This window comes from Sus scrofa, chromosome 6, assembly GCF_054392235.1.
Source record: "Sus scrofa isolate SSC_HxYL_T2T_F1_AM1 chromosome 6, Sscrofa_HxYL_maternal_Yorkshire_Landrace_v2.0, whole genome shotgun sequence".
Lineage (NCBI taxonomy): Eukaryota > Metazoa > Chordata > Mammalia > Artiodactyla > Suidae > Sus > Sus scrofa.
Window position 1 is genome coordinate 78,787,542 of NC_139388.1, and position 12,259 is coordinate 78,799,800.

Sequence of the window (12,259 nt, forward strand, 5' to 3'; positions counted from 1 at the left end):
TTCTCACCAGGTGCCACCCCTGCAGTAAGGCAGAACAGAGGGGATGCCCTTAGGCCGTTGGTGAAGACCCCCACCTGCTCTGCCCGGGTGGTGGGCTCTGCCAGCGACCCCCTCTCTGACTCTGCCATTTCAGGATTCCCCTCCACCACCAGCTACCAGCTTCTTGGGAATCAAATACATCCGGTCCTGTTACCGCTTAGTCTTGGGCCCTAGGAGCCCATCTCATGGTGATATGATGGTACGTCAATCTTAACATTTAACCCTCTGAGAATACTCTGATTCCTCATTTTTAGAACAAGCATCATTCTAACGTACTGAGACCAGATTTGGCAGTGGTAACAGTAATGGCAGTCCTGGCAGCAGTGGTGGCTTTTGAGTGCTCACCGCCTACCGGGTGCTGCTGAACCAGTTAATGGTGGGCAGCCTCAGCACCCGCACTTGACCTGGGCTCAGTCCTACTCCCCCCTGGGTCCCCTACAAGGGAGCACCACAGCCCTGCATGGGCGCCGTGAGGATCCAGTGAGATGCAGCCTGTAATCCAGAGGGTGGCATCCCACATACAGTTGGGGCTCAGGAAATGGCAGCACCGTCAGCCTAACCCTACCAGAGGGGGCGTTTGGACCAGAAAAGCGTCATGGTGTGGATAAGCTGAGCATCGTGTTAGCTGGTGTGACCTCCATGCAGCACGACCTCCATCTGGCCAGGGTCAGCAGGGCATGGTTCTCTGGGCATCTGATGTCTCCCCACCCCAGGCGGGTGTAGCTCAAGTCAACAGAGGTCGTCAACAGAGTCTGGGTTGTACGTGGGCTCCCCTTCCACGGAGGCCTGCTGGTGGGTTGGGGCCGGTGGGCTCTACCTGGATTTGTGGGGGCGGGAGTCACTATAAAATGAGTTTTCAGTGGAAAATCTGAACTGAGACTGCTGTCTTTAGGGTTTTTTGTTTTTTTGTTTTTTTTTTCCTTAAGGTATAATTTACATATGGCAAAAAGGCACAGGTCTTACGGGTGCAGTTTGAGTTCGATGAGTTTTGACAGATGTATGCTTGGCTGTTTATCAAGGGGTCCACCCACAACGGGCAGCCAGGACTGTCACTCCCGCCTGGACTCCCTGGCCTCTGCTCAGAGCCCCCGTGCTCTTCCTCGTGCCCTGACCCTGCCGACTGGGTAACTCAGCCCTCTCTGCCATTTAATCCAGCCCTCCCAGGTTGGGAGGCCCGTGAGATAGGGCTCTGCGGTTATTGAGGTCAAGGCCTTTCCTTGAACATCGGGGAGGTTTGCCCTTTTCTGCGATGATGATCTTGACAAGCTCCATATGACCCCCATTTTGAACCTTCCAGAATGTCTCCACTTAGATGCTTGCTTTGTTTAATGTTTACCACAGGCCTGGGAGACCGGTCATGGCTCCATGTTCAGATACACTCAGAGGTCACTTGTCCAAAGGTCCAATTGCTAAGAAGCAGGGGGTGCCAGGATGGAGCCCCAGCTGGCTGACCCAGGCCTGCCTGGCCCACCTCTGCCTTGCCCCCTGCTCAGCGCTATCCTTGTGTGCCTGCCAAGAGCCCAGCACGGAGCTGGTGCTGGGTGTCTTGTGTGAGCAAATCAGAGCCCCTGCCCTCCTGACAGCTGGCTCTGTGGCCACATCCTTCTCTAGGAGCTTCATGGGGACAGTTTCCCTGAAGAGGGCCAGGAGGGCTGTGCACGGAGGAGGCAGCTCACTGTGACCCAGCTCCACTTCCCCAGTTCTTGGGGAACAAGAGCAAGCTCCTACCTGCTGGGGTGGGGGCACACCTGCCTCTAATGCCATCCACCAGTGTGAGCCTGCTGCAGCCCTGGGTGCCCGTCGTGTCACCCATGGGCTTTGTTGCCCGTTCCTCCTAGGGGATAGTACAGTGCCAGAGTGAGGACTCTGGGTGGGTGCTAGAGCTAGACTGTTCGCTTCAAACCCTGGCTCTGCCTGTTACTGCATGACCTTAGTCAAGTTGCCTAAATCCTGTGCCTCAACTTGCTGAGCCGTTAAAGGGGGCGATGATAACAGGGCCTGCTTCATGGGGTTATTGTGAAGATTAAACTAGTTAAGCTGTGTAAAGTACTCACGACAGAGCCCTGAGCCCATACCATGTGCTCAAGAAGGGTTAGCAGGGGGTTCCCTTCGTGGCTCAGTGGTTAACGAACCCAACTAGCATCCATGAGGATGCAGGTTCGATCCTTGGCCTTGCTCAGTGGGATAAGGATCCAGAGTTGCTGTGCACGGTGGTGTAGGTTGCAGACACGACTCGGACCTTGCGTGGCTGTGGCTATGGCTGTGGTGTAGGCCAGCAGCTGTACTTCTGATTTGACCCCTAGCCTTGGAACTTCCATATGCCTTGGATTCGACCCTAAAAAAGCAACAACAACAAAAAAAAAGAGAGCGGGAGAGAGAGAAGGGTTAGGAAAGGAGTCATTATTGTGCTAAACAGCAGTTATAATATTATTGCTGTGTGGACCTTTGGCTTGAGAAAGCTGGACTTCCAAACCTGCAAGTCACTGAGAGACGTCAGAGGCCCTTTGGTCCCCCATGTCCTGTTCATGTTCTTGGATGTTGCTCCACAGTCCTGGCAAGTTTCTTCCTTTCCCAGCCCAATGCTGTGAACTCATGAAAATTAAGCCGGGAAAGGGTTCGTCACAAACTGGGGCTCCTCCCGGGCCAGGAGTTGTCATCTCCCTTCTATGCGGATTCCTCCTCTGTCCCCACCTCCTCCTCTTCCCGCTCCCTGGATTCCACAGCTGAGCCAGCCCCAGGACAGACGCACAGAGAAGGTGCTGGCCCTTAGCACCCTCTGAATTCTCAGTCTGTAATATCTGCTGAGGTGCTTTGCCCTGGTGAGCTGGGAGGTCAGCAGGGAAATCAAAGCCTTGTGTGTGCCAGGCAGCCCTGCCCAGCTGGTGCTGCTCCAGGTGCATGGCTAGCTGTGCTAGCCAGGCTCCAGGCTCTCCTCTCTCCCCTTGGCAGGTTTCTCATCCCCTGTGCATGTTGCCTCCTTGTTACAATGTGGCTGCTGCAGCTCTAACTGCAAGTCCACTTTCCAGACAAGAAGGTGCGGAGGGAGGAGGCAAAGTTTTTTTTTTTTCTTCCTTTTTAAGGCCACAGGTGTGGCATATGGAAGTTCCGGGGCTAGCAGTTGAATCGGAGCTGCAGCTGCTGGCCTATGCCACAGCCACAGCAACACCAGATCCTTAACCCACTGAGCAGGATCGAACCTTTGTTCTCACGGACACTATGTCGTGTTCTTAACTGCTGAGCCACAGTGAGAACTCCAAAGAATTTTTTTTTTTCTTAAAGGGCAGTCCTCCTCAGGGACTTTTTCCTACAACTCTTCAGCCAGAACTGGGTCACAAAGACAATTTTAGCTGCAAGGGAGGCCAGAAAAGGGCATTTTTTAAATGGGGGGCACGTGCTGCTCTGGCAAACAAAAGGAGATGTGCTAGGAAAGGGTCTCCCCAGCTCCCTTTGCCACCTGAGTAGCATGCCACACCCCTTGCCCTGGGGAAGAGGCCCCTGGAGGCTTTCCTTGTGTGGCCTGCCTGCCGGGAAGGGGCTGCATCCTTGGTAATTGGCCGCTTCCCCCCGGGGCGGGCTGTCTCCCGGGCAACACTTACTTCCGGCTTCCGGGCTGAGGGCTCTGATGAGTCTGTGGCTTCTTTGGCACCAGGCCCTTTCGCCACCCTCTGCCCTGAGGTCCGAGGGCCCCGCGGTTGCCCAGCGTCGGCAGAAAGGTACACAGTCCATCTTTCTTTTTTGTATCCTGGGCCAGGGCCAGCACGGTTTCTCCAGGAACGGGGCTCCTTCCCCAGCAGCTCCCCTGCCTTTGGCCCAAGGCTCCCTCCTGTCGGTTCCTCTGCACTGGTCCAGGGGCTTCACACACACCGCTTTACCCCCTTCCCCACCTGGTGCCCCTTGCCCAGCCCGAGCTGGAGCTCTGTGCCCCGACGGGCTGGTCTCTCTGCGCTGACATGTGTCCGGTGCCCCTGAGGAGCTGAATTGTTCATTGTGACTAATTTATACTTAAGTAGCCACGTGTGCCTGGTGACCGCCTCACTGAGCAATGCAGCTGTGGACCAGAGCTGGGACTCCCCCCCCCCCCCCCCCCCGTCCTGTCCCCCCAAGAGGAGAAATGCACCGTCGGGAGCATTCATTGGATTCATGAAGAGGGCTTGCCTCCCTCCATGGGCATCACTATTACAAAGGCCCAGAGAAGGCCAGTGACTCGCCCGAGGGCTCACGGTGAGGTAGCAATCCCTCTGTAGCAGAAACCCACGTATTCTAACGCCGGCTTCTTCGTTGCTTCTAGGGAATGTGGTTGCTCCCCTCAGCGCGCAGGGAAGGGGGGTTTCGGGCACACATAGCGCTCATCAGGCTCAGCGTCTTTCAGTGTATCCCACGTGCGTCTCCTTCCCATCATCCCCTTTCACAGGTGAGGCCCCTGAGGCCCAGGGAGAGGAAGTGCCTGTGAATGGTCCGGCCAGTGAGCTTCAAATCTTGTGAGGTTCTCTGTGGCGGCAGTCCAAGGCCATCAGCCATCTCTGCCCATGGAAGCCTCCGGGCTGTGCTCTCGTCCAGCCAGGGCAGGTGCAGTTCGGAAGTTCGGACAAACCTCTCTCTCTGTGGAGCTGTTTTTCCAGCCTGGCCTCCTGAGCCTTGGCTCCTGCAGGTGCCGCACCTGGTGTCCCGCCCTCCTCTTGTTCAGGGCCTGACTCGGGGGGCGGGGCCTAGTTGTCAGGTATAGGTTAGCCAGGTGAGCCTTGGCCACTGTTGGCTCCAGAGAGGTGCCCCTCATCCAAGTGCAGAGGGCAGAGAAGGCTGAGCCAGGCTGTGCTCTGCTTTCACCTCCTTCCTCCTGCGAGGTGGTGAAGCACAGCCTACAGTGGCCCCAGTTCATTGCCATGGAAGTTGTGTCGCTGGATAAAACAGCACACCCAGTTTCATCTGAATTTCAGATAAACAATGAATACATTTTGAGCATAAGTACGTCCCATGCAATATTTAGGACACACTTATACTAAAAATTATTGGTTATTTGTCTGAAATTCAAAGTAAACTGTGCATCGGGGCTTTTTTGGTTTGTTGCTTCCCTATGTTTTGCTGCATCGGGCAACCCTAAATGGGGGACATTGTCCCCAAGCAGTGTCCATGGCAAATGAAGGGGCTTGCTCAGGGTTATAGCAAGGCCCTAGCCAGGCCTGGATTCCAAGCCAGGTCTTTTGGAATCCTCTGTCATCTGCATAAATAGTAAACAACCTCAGTAGCTTCCTCGGGGCAGTTTGAGGAAGCCCAGAAGACACACCCCTAAAGTCAAATGAAAACAGCCCTGTCTTCCGTTTGCCTAAATAGCAGTCACTCATACCTGGCTGTGAAGTAGATGTTTGGTGACAGTTGAGTGATAACAGGCCCTGCAGGATGAGTGAGTGAGGAGAATTGATGGAGGAGAGGGTACTAGTCTGTTTGTGTTGCCATAACAAAAATACTGGGTATCTTGGGAGTTCCCGTTGTGGTGCAGCAGGAACATCTGACTAGTGTCCATGAGGATGCAGGTTTGATCCCTGGCCTCGCTCAGTGGGTTATGGATCCGGCATTACCATGAGCCATGGTGTAGGTCGCAGATGCAACTCAGATCCTGGGTTGCTGTGGCTGTGGTGTAGGCTGGCAGCTGTAACTCCAATTCGACCCCTAGTCTGGGAACTTATATATGCTGCAGGTGAAGCCCTAAAAAGAAAAAAAAAAAAAAAAAGAAGAAGAAAAAAAATTGGGTGGCTTATACACAACAGAAATTTATTTCTCACAAATCTGGATGCTGGATGTTCAAGATCAGGTACAGGAAGATTCAGTGTCTGGTGAGAACCCTCTTCTGATTCATAGACAGCATTTTGCTGTGTCTTCTTCGCATGGTGGAAGGTGCTAGAGAGCTCTCCAGGGTCTCTCATAAAAGGGCACTAATCCCATTTATGATGGCTTCACCCTCGTGACCTAATCACCTCCCAGAGGTACCACTTCCAGAATCACCTTCACATGAGGGATTAGGTTTCATCATAACAGTTTTGTGGGGACACAAACATTCAGTCTATGGCAGGGAGCGAGAATGAAAATTCTAGTCTCGAGTACTACCAGAGGGGATGAGCCAGGGCTGGGGGTGCAAAGGGATGGTGGGGGTTAAGACCTTTTATAATCTGACCCTGTCATATCTCTCCAGGCTTCCTTCTGCTCTTCATCACCATGCACTGTTCATGGGTCACCCAGAGACTCTGGCTTTCCAGCCTCCTTGCCTTTGCTCATGCTATTCTCTCTGCTCGCTGCCCCGCCACCTTCTAAGGCCTGTTCCAAATGTCCTTGCACCCCAAGCAGATGCAGCTCCTGTTTTGTGTTGTGCCTGCTCGTGTGTGCTGCCTCTCCTCACTGGACACTTCTTGAGACCCAGGGTGTTCCCTTCTCTCTGGACACCCTGCACCAGGCCTGCAATGCAGGCAGCCTGCAAATGTTCATCCAAAATGAGGGCCTGGGAGGGGCCCCCGGTGCAAACTTTGTACTTGGCAGTGTTGCTCGGAGGCATGGACTGTGCCCAGCCTGCACCTGGGTCTGTCCATGTCAGAGCAGCCAGAAGCCTGCCACCACAGGGTGTGGGTTTGGGGTCCTTCAACCCGTGGTCACTGTGGGGTCTGGGAGCGGGACCTGCCTGTGACTTTCACCCAGGGGTCCCCGGTGCCCCCAACGGCATCTGGCCTGAGGCCGGTGCCCAGTCTTTCCATTGTCATGTGTTCAGGGCACTTGAGATGGTGCAGAAGGACCGGGTGCACCAGCGGTAACAAGCGGGCCTCCCACGTGAAGGAGGGGCCTTTGTGGCTTGTCTGAAGTGCTTTCCAAATGGGACCACAGGTGGGGGCTACTTGAGGGCTCTGGAGGGGACCCTGGGGCTGAGACCACCCAGCAGGAAGGAACCTGTGAAGAAGGGAAGGATGCTTTTCCGGTAGCCCTGAGGCCCTGAGACTAGCACTTTCTAGAGCTGGCAGCCCCCCCCAGGTGGCCTGAGGGCACTACAGACGGGCAGCCAGGGAGAGGGAGGTGACGCGTTCTGTGTTTCCAAGGCCCTTGGGCTTTGGTGAGGAGATTGGCCGGGGGCCAGGAGGCGAGGCACTAGGGAAGCAGTGGTCTCACCTGTGTTGAGCGCTTGCTGTATACATTGAGCACATCCTATGGACGAGGTCCCCTGTGAGGACGGCCACCTCCTGTGTCTCATTGGAGCCTCACAGCCCCAAGAGGGTTAGACCCATTGTATGGAATGGGCATTTGAGACTCAGAGGGTAAGGGACCTGCCACCGACCCCATGCCTGGTCAGTGAGGGCACCAGACTGGAGATCCGGTGCCTTGAACGCTGTGCCGAAGCCCCCCTCCCCCGTGACCTTCACAGGCCAGGATCCCCTCCCCTTCCTTTGGCACCTGAGACAAGCTGTGTCCCAGTGAGGGGCATGGACAGGGAGGGGCACTGCAGGTGGAGGGCACTGCAGGGCAAAGGCCCTGAGGCCGGAAAGAGCTTGGCAGGTTATGTCACAGACACAGGGACCCGTGTGGTGGGAGGGTGGGGACGAGAGAGTATGATGTGTGAGCTTGGCGATGGGGCCCGGGCCAGACACTCCGTGCGCATCAGAGCCCCCGCTAACCGTCTTTAGGGGAGGGGAGCATCTCAGCCTGGGTTTGCACTGGCCTGACTGCCTGTTCTGTTGAGTGTGCCTGGGGTCGCCCAGCTCTGGGTTCGGATCCCACCTCTGCTCCTTGTTCACTTCAAGACCTCATGGAGTTTCTTCATCCTTCTGAATCTCGATTTCCTATTCTGTGAAATGGGAATGAAATCTGTTTCTGGAGGGTTCAGTAGGATTTAATGAGATAAAGCATCTACGGTGTAACTCAGCGCACTGCTGGCTCGTGGTTACGAGGCTGGCTCCTGCCACCCTTCATTCTCACTCTCGTTCCTGCCGTCTGCAGGGAGGGAGACCTCCAGCTGAGGGAGTGGGTGCTCTGGGTGCAGCCACAGCAGCCATGGAGCCCTGGAGAGTGTGGCAGGATGGGGGTGCGGTCCCCACCAGGCGTGCTCTGCAGACTGTGGGTGGGGCCCGGGGGGTGGGGGGCTCCTTGCAATAAGATGGTCTGGGGATCTTCTTCCTACAAATAGTAGGAAAGGCCCTGAATGCAGAGCATCAGGAAAAGCCAAACAAACAAAGTACCTTCGAACTGTCCCCAGAAAAGGGAGCGAGCGTGAGCCAGCGTCCCCCCAGTCCCTTGCTCTAACCGCATGCCCTTTTCCCCTAGCGCTCCTGCGGGAGGAAGTGTCCCGGCTCCAGGAGGAAGTCCACCTTCTCCGACAGATGAAGGAAATGCTGATGAAGGACCTGGAGGAGTCGCAGGGCGGCAAGTCCTCTGAGGTCCTCTCGGCCACCGAGCTCAGGGTCCAGCTGGCCCAGAAGGAGCAGGAGCTGGCCAGAGCCAAAGAAGCATTGCAGGGTGAGTAACACATTGGGGACAACTCCCTCCCCTCCCTCGCCTGGGGCTGAGCCAGGGCTACCAGGGCCCCGGGAACCAGGGTCCTGCCCCTGCAGGGGAGTGACATGGACTCGGGAGTCTCCCAGTGCCCAGCCCCCAGCCCAGGCTGCCCCTTCCCTCTTCGGGTGGAATCCTGCGTCTTGCCGGGTTGGGTCCAGAGGTGTGTGACGGCCTCGCGTTCTCCATCATGGTTGGCTTCGGGGCGCCCTCCTCTGAGGCATAAAGGGCGGGTAGTTAGCTTTGCTGAACCAGGATGCTGACCCCACAGCTGGGTCGCCGCTTCCCAGAACTCTCAGGGTCCTGTGGTGCGTCCCCCCACAGGACAGTGTGCATGTGCTGGAGGCCACGCCACTCATGCTCACTCTGGTGGGCTCTCGGGGGCGGGGAGGCTGCTCGTCTCACATTGCTTGGCCTGGAGGGGCTCCCCTCCAAGCGGTGCCATGTCTAGCCCTGGGGGCCAGTGGCAGGGGAGAGGCCTCGGGAGGGAAAGCAGCTTTAGGAGATGAGAAAACCAGGGGCCCACTTGTCCCGCTGCTTTCCTTAGAGTGGGCCTGGGGTCCCGGTGGCCGTCATACCCGCCTCTCCCAGAGCCACCTGCCAACACTCTGTGTCTGAAATGGTTATTTGAGAAAAAAAGTTTGGAAGTCATTCTCTAACAGGGCCCAGAGAACTCCAACGTGAAACACGGGGAGAAAATATTTTGAGGGGCTTCCCTTGAACTCTTGAGCCCCTCTTAGTGTCTCTGATCCTCGGGGGGCAAGGGAGGCAGTAAAACTTGGCAGCCTCCTCTCCACTTACCACTCACCAGAACGATAAATACCCCCTCAAGACTTTGTTTCTGAAGCCAAAGCAGGTTTATTATGGTGGTTGATTTGGGGCTTGGAGCAAAGACCCTGAAACAGAGTGGCTTAAAGAATCTGTTTTGGAGTTCCCGCTGTGGCTCGGTGGGTTAAGAACCCGACATAGTGTCTATGAGGATGCAGATTCGATCCCTGGTTCACTCAGTGAGTTAAGGATCTGGCATTGCCAGATGCAACTCGGATCCCACGTGGCTATGTCCGTGGTGTAGGGTGGCAACTTCAGATCCGTTTCAACCCCTAGCCTTGGAACTTCCATGTGCTGCGGGTGTGGCCATGAAAAAAAAAGAACAAGAACCTTTTTGTCTCTCTCTTCCATTACCATCCTGGGGGGCAGTTCAGGCTGGTGGGCATCTCTGCTCCCCTCGACCTGCGACAGGCTCAAGGAAAGAGCTCAGATTGAGGACCAGGGATTCCTCTGGCAAGAACATGATCTTGTGGCCCTGCCTGGCTGCAGGGAGTCTGGGACATATCGTTTTAGCTGGGTGTCCATGTCCAGGTTTCCAGGCCGACCGGAGGTGAAGAGAGAGTGGATTTTGCTGGGAGGTTCGTCGGCCCTGCTCGCACGGGGTTCCCTGACCAGAGGTGTGAAAGGTGTCGCAGGACCCGGGCTAGGCTGGCTCCCTGTCCCACACCCCATGGCCCATCCCCCAGGAAGCCCAGGAAGGCCCTGGGCCCTGCTGGCGGCCCCTTTATGCATTCTCAGCAGCACGTTGCTCTGAAAGCTGGGTCGACCCCTTTCTGTTGGGGTTTTGTTCCTGGTGAGGCCACTCAGACAGTGTTCTGGGTGGTCTCTTCAGGCCAAAGCGGGTGGGAGGTCTGTGTCACAGTCCAGCAGACGCTGCGTGATCAGAAGTCACTGTGCCCAGCACGCACGCTCTCTCCATGCGACCAGCCAGCAGTCTAGGCAGATCTGTGCGAGCCCCTGCCTGCACTCCCAGGGGTCTCAGGAGGAAGACCCAGGTCGTGGGACTCTGCCGTAAGCAGCGTTGCTGGGCCCGGGCCGTGTGAGCTCATGTCCTTTGGTCTCACTGCGATTTGCGATCCTGTGGGGCTGTTTCAGCCTCTTTGCTGGTGTTTATTCCTGGACAGAGAACCTTACCCTCCCTGTCCTGGGCCAGGCAAAGGACCTCACCCAGATCCCCCTTCTGGACCTGAGGGGAGGGAGCGGTACCTTCCTGCTGTTCCTGGCCCAGGGCAGTGTGCAGGGAGTGAGCAGAGGCTGGTTTACGCGCCCCCGCCCCCTGCACCCGACTCCCCAGCCCCTGGAACAGGCAGCCTGCCTTCTCCAGACCTCAGCTTTCTGATCTGAGTGATGGGACAGTAACGGTGAATTAAACAAGATCAGGTCTGCGAAGGCCGTTACCATGCTGTGCAGCCTTCTCCATTTAGCCCACGGGGCCCAGGGCTATTCAGGCATCTCTTTGCAGCTCTGTGCCATAAGAGTTCTCACGTATCACCAGAGGTCTCCGGGGCCTTGCTCAGGGACCCAGGGATTCCCCCTGATGGGGTGGCTCCTTTGCAGGAACAACAAGCTCGTCAATAAGGACCTGTCGGTTTCCCTTAAAGGGAAGCTTTCGAGCACCTACTGTGTGTCAGCACTGTTCAAAGCCCTTGATCTCTATTCACCCCAGGCCTGCAGAAGGTGTTAACCCCTTTCACAGGTGGAGACAGACGGCTGAATGAGCTTCAGGGAGGGGAAGCTGGCCAGGGTGACAGGGCTAATTAGCAGCAGCGTCCGAAACCTTTTCCACGGCACAGAACATCTCATCTTCCCACTCGATGAGAACACCAGGAACGAAGTCGGCCTGGACCAGAGAGGCGGGAGGCCGTTCTAGCTCAGTCATGGGGACAGCAGACCAGAATCAGACCAGGCTTGGGTCCCAGCTCTATCACTTCCTAGCGGTGGGCCCTGGGGCAAATTCCTTAACCTCTCAGAACGGAAGTTCCCTTGCAGAAGGTAACAGTAACGCTACCTGTCTTCCTTATAATTGGGGTCAATAATAGTGGCTACTTCACAGGGTTGGCCTGAGGATTAAATGAGAGGTACATACCCAGAGCCACGTACGATTCGTGCAGCGACCTAATGATGATCAGATGGGAGCGGTCTTGGCCGATGTCCTCAAATCAGCTGGGAGCTGTGGGTCACCTGATTCCCATTTGAGGTGGCCCAGGCCTTAGACCGCCTGAGCCCACCTAAGCTCAAGGTAGCAGCTTTCCCAGAAAGCAGTGAGGTGGCACCTTCAGCAGGTGGCCTTGAGCATCCTGACCATCTTCTACAAAGTCACAAATAAGATGCTCCCTCCGCAGCCACAGCACATGGTGAATAAATTGCGGACAGATGTGGGCAGGAGGAGGCTGGGGCATGAAAAGGGATTTATATGCCCATAATGAGAAGGATGAGAGTGCATGCCCACGCCAAGTAGGCAGCAGGTGCTGGGCGACACTTGTTAACAACCAGCGTCCTTGCGGTGGGAAAATGCAGAGGCCCCAAAGGCACCCACTTTGGGGGGTCCCCACCCACCCACCCTCAGACTTTGGTTTGGGGTTGGCTGAAACTGGAATTTTTTTAGCACATGAGAGGATTAGGAACCCAAGAAAACACCCGAAACATCAGCCCGTGGTTCCAATATCAAAGCAATGAAAAGAATCAAGTCTGGGGGAAATGGGGGTTTAGAAGATTCCTTTGTTTCTGTGGGCATGGGTCTGGGGATGTTTGGCTTCGGATTTTGGTCTCACCATGAGTTTAAAGGCAGAAGCTCTGAGTGACTGTTCAATAAAGAAGGGGGTATAAACTTACACACCCAGCGTCCCAGCATGACCCAGCCCTACACATGTGG

At 55.9% G+C, this 12,259-nt stretch overlaps 1 protein-coding gene across 5 annotated transcripts in view; it reads left to right on the forward strand.

The window, feature by feature from the left end:
• Positions 1-12,259, forward strand: part of KAZN (kazrin, periplakin interacting protein) — a 1,160,468-nt gene that overhangs the window by 1,021,147 nt on the left and 127,062 nt on the right. For 4 of the 5 annotated variants that reach the window (XM_084962915.1, XM_021097563.2, XM_084962916.1 and 1 more), the window contains one exon: positions 8,332-8,523. In XM_084962915.1, coding sequence (XP_084819041.1) covers positions 8,332-8,523 — 192 coding nt within the window. Of the gene's footprint in view, positions 1-3,660; positions 3,753-8,331; positions 8,524-12,259 lie in introns of those variants that run through there. The other variant, XM_005665022.4, reaches the window with a different exon arrangement.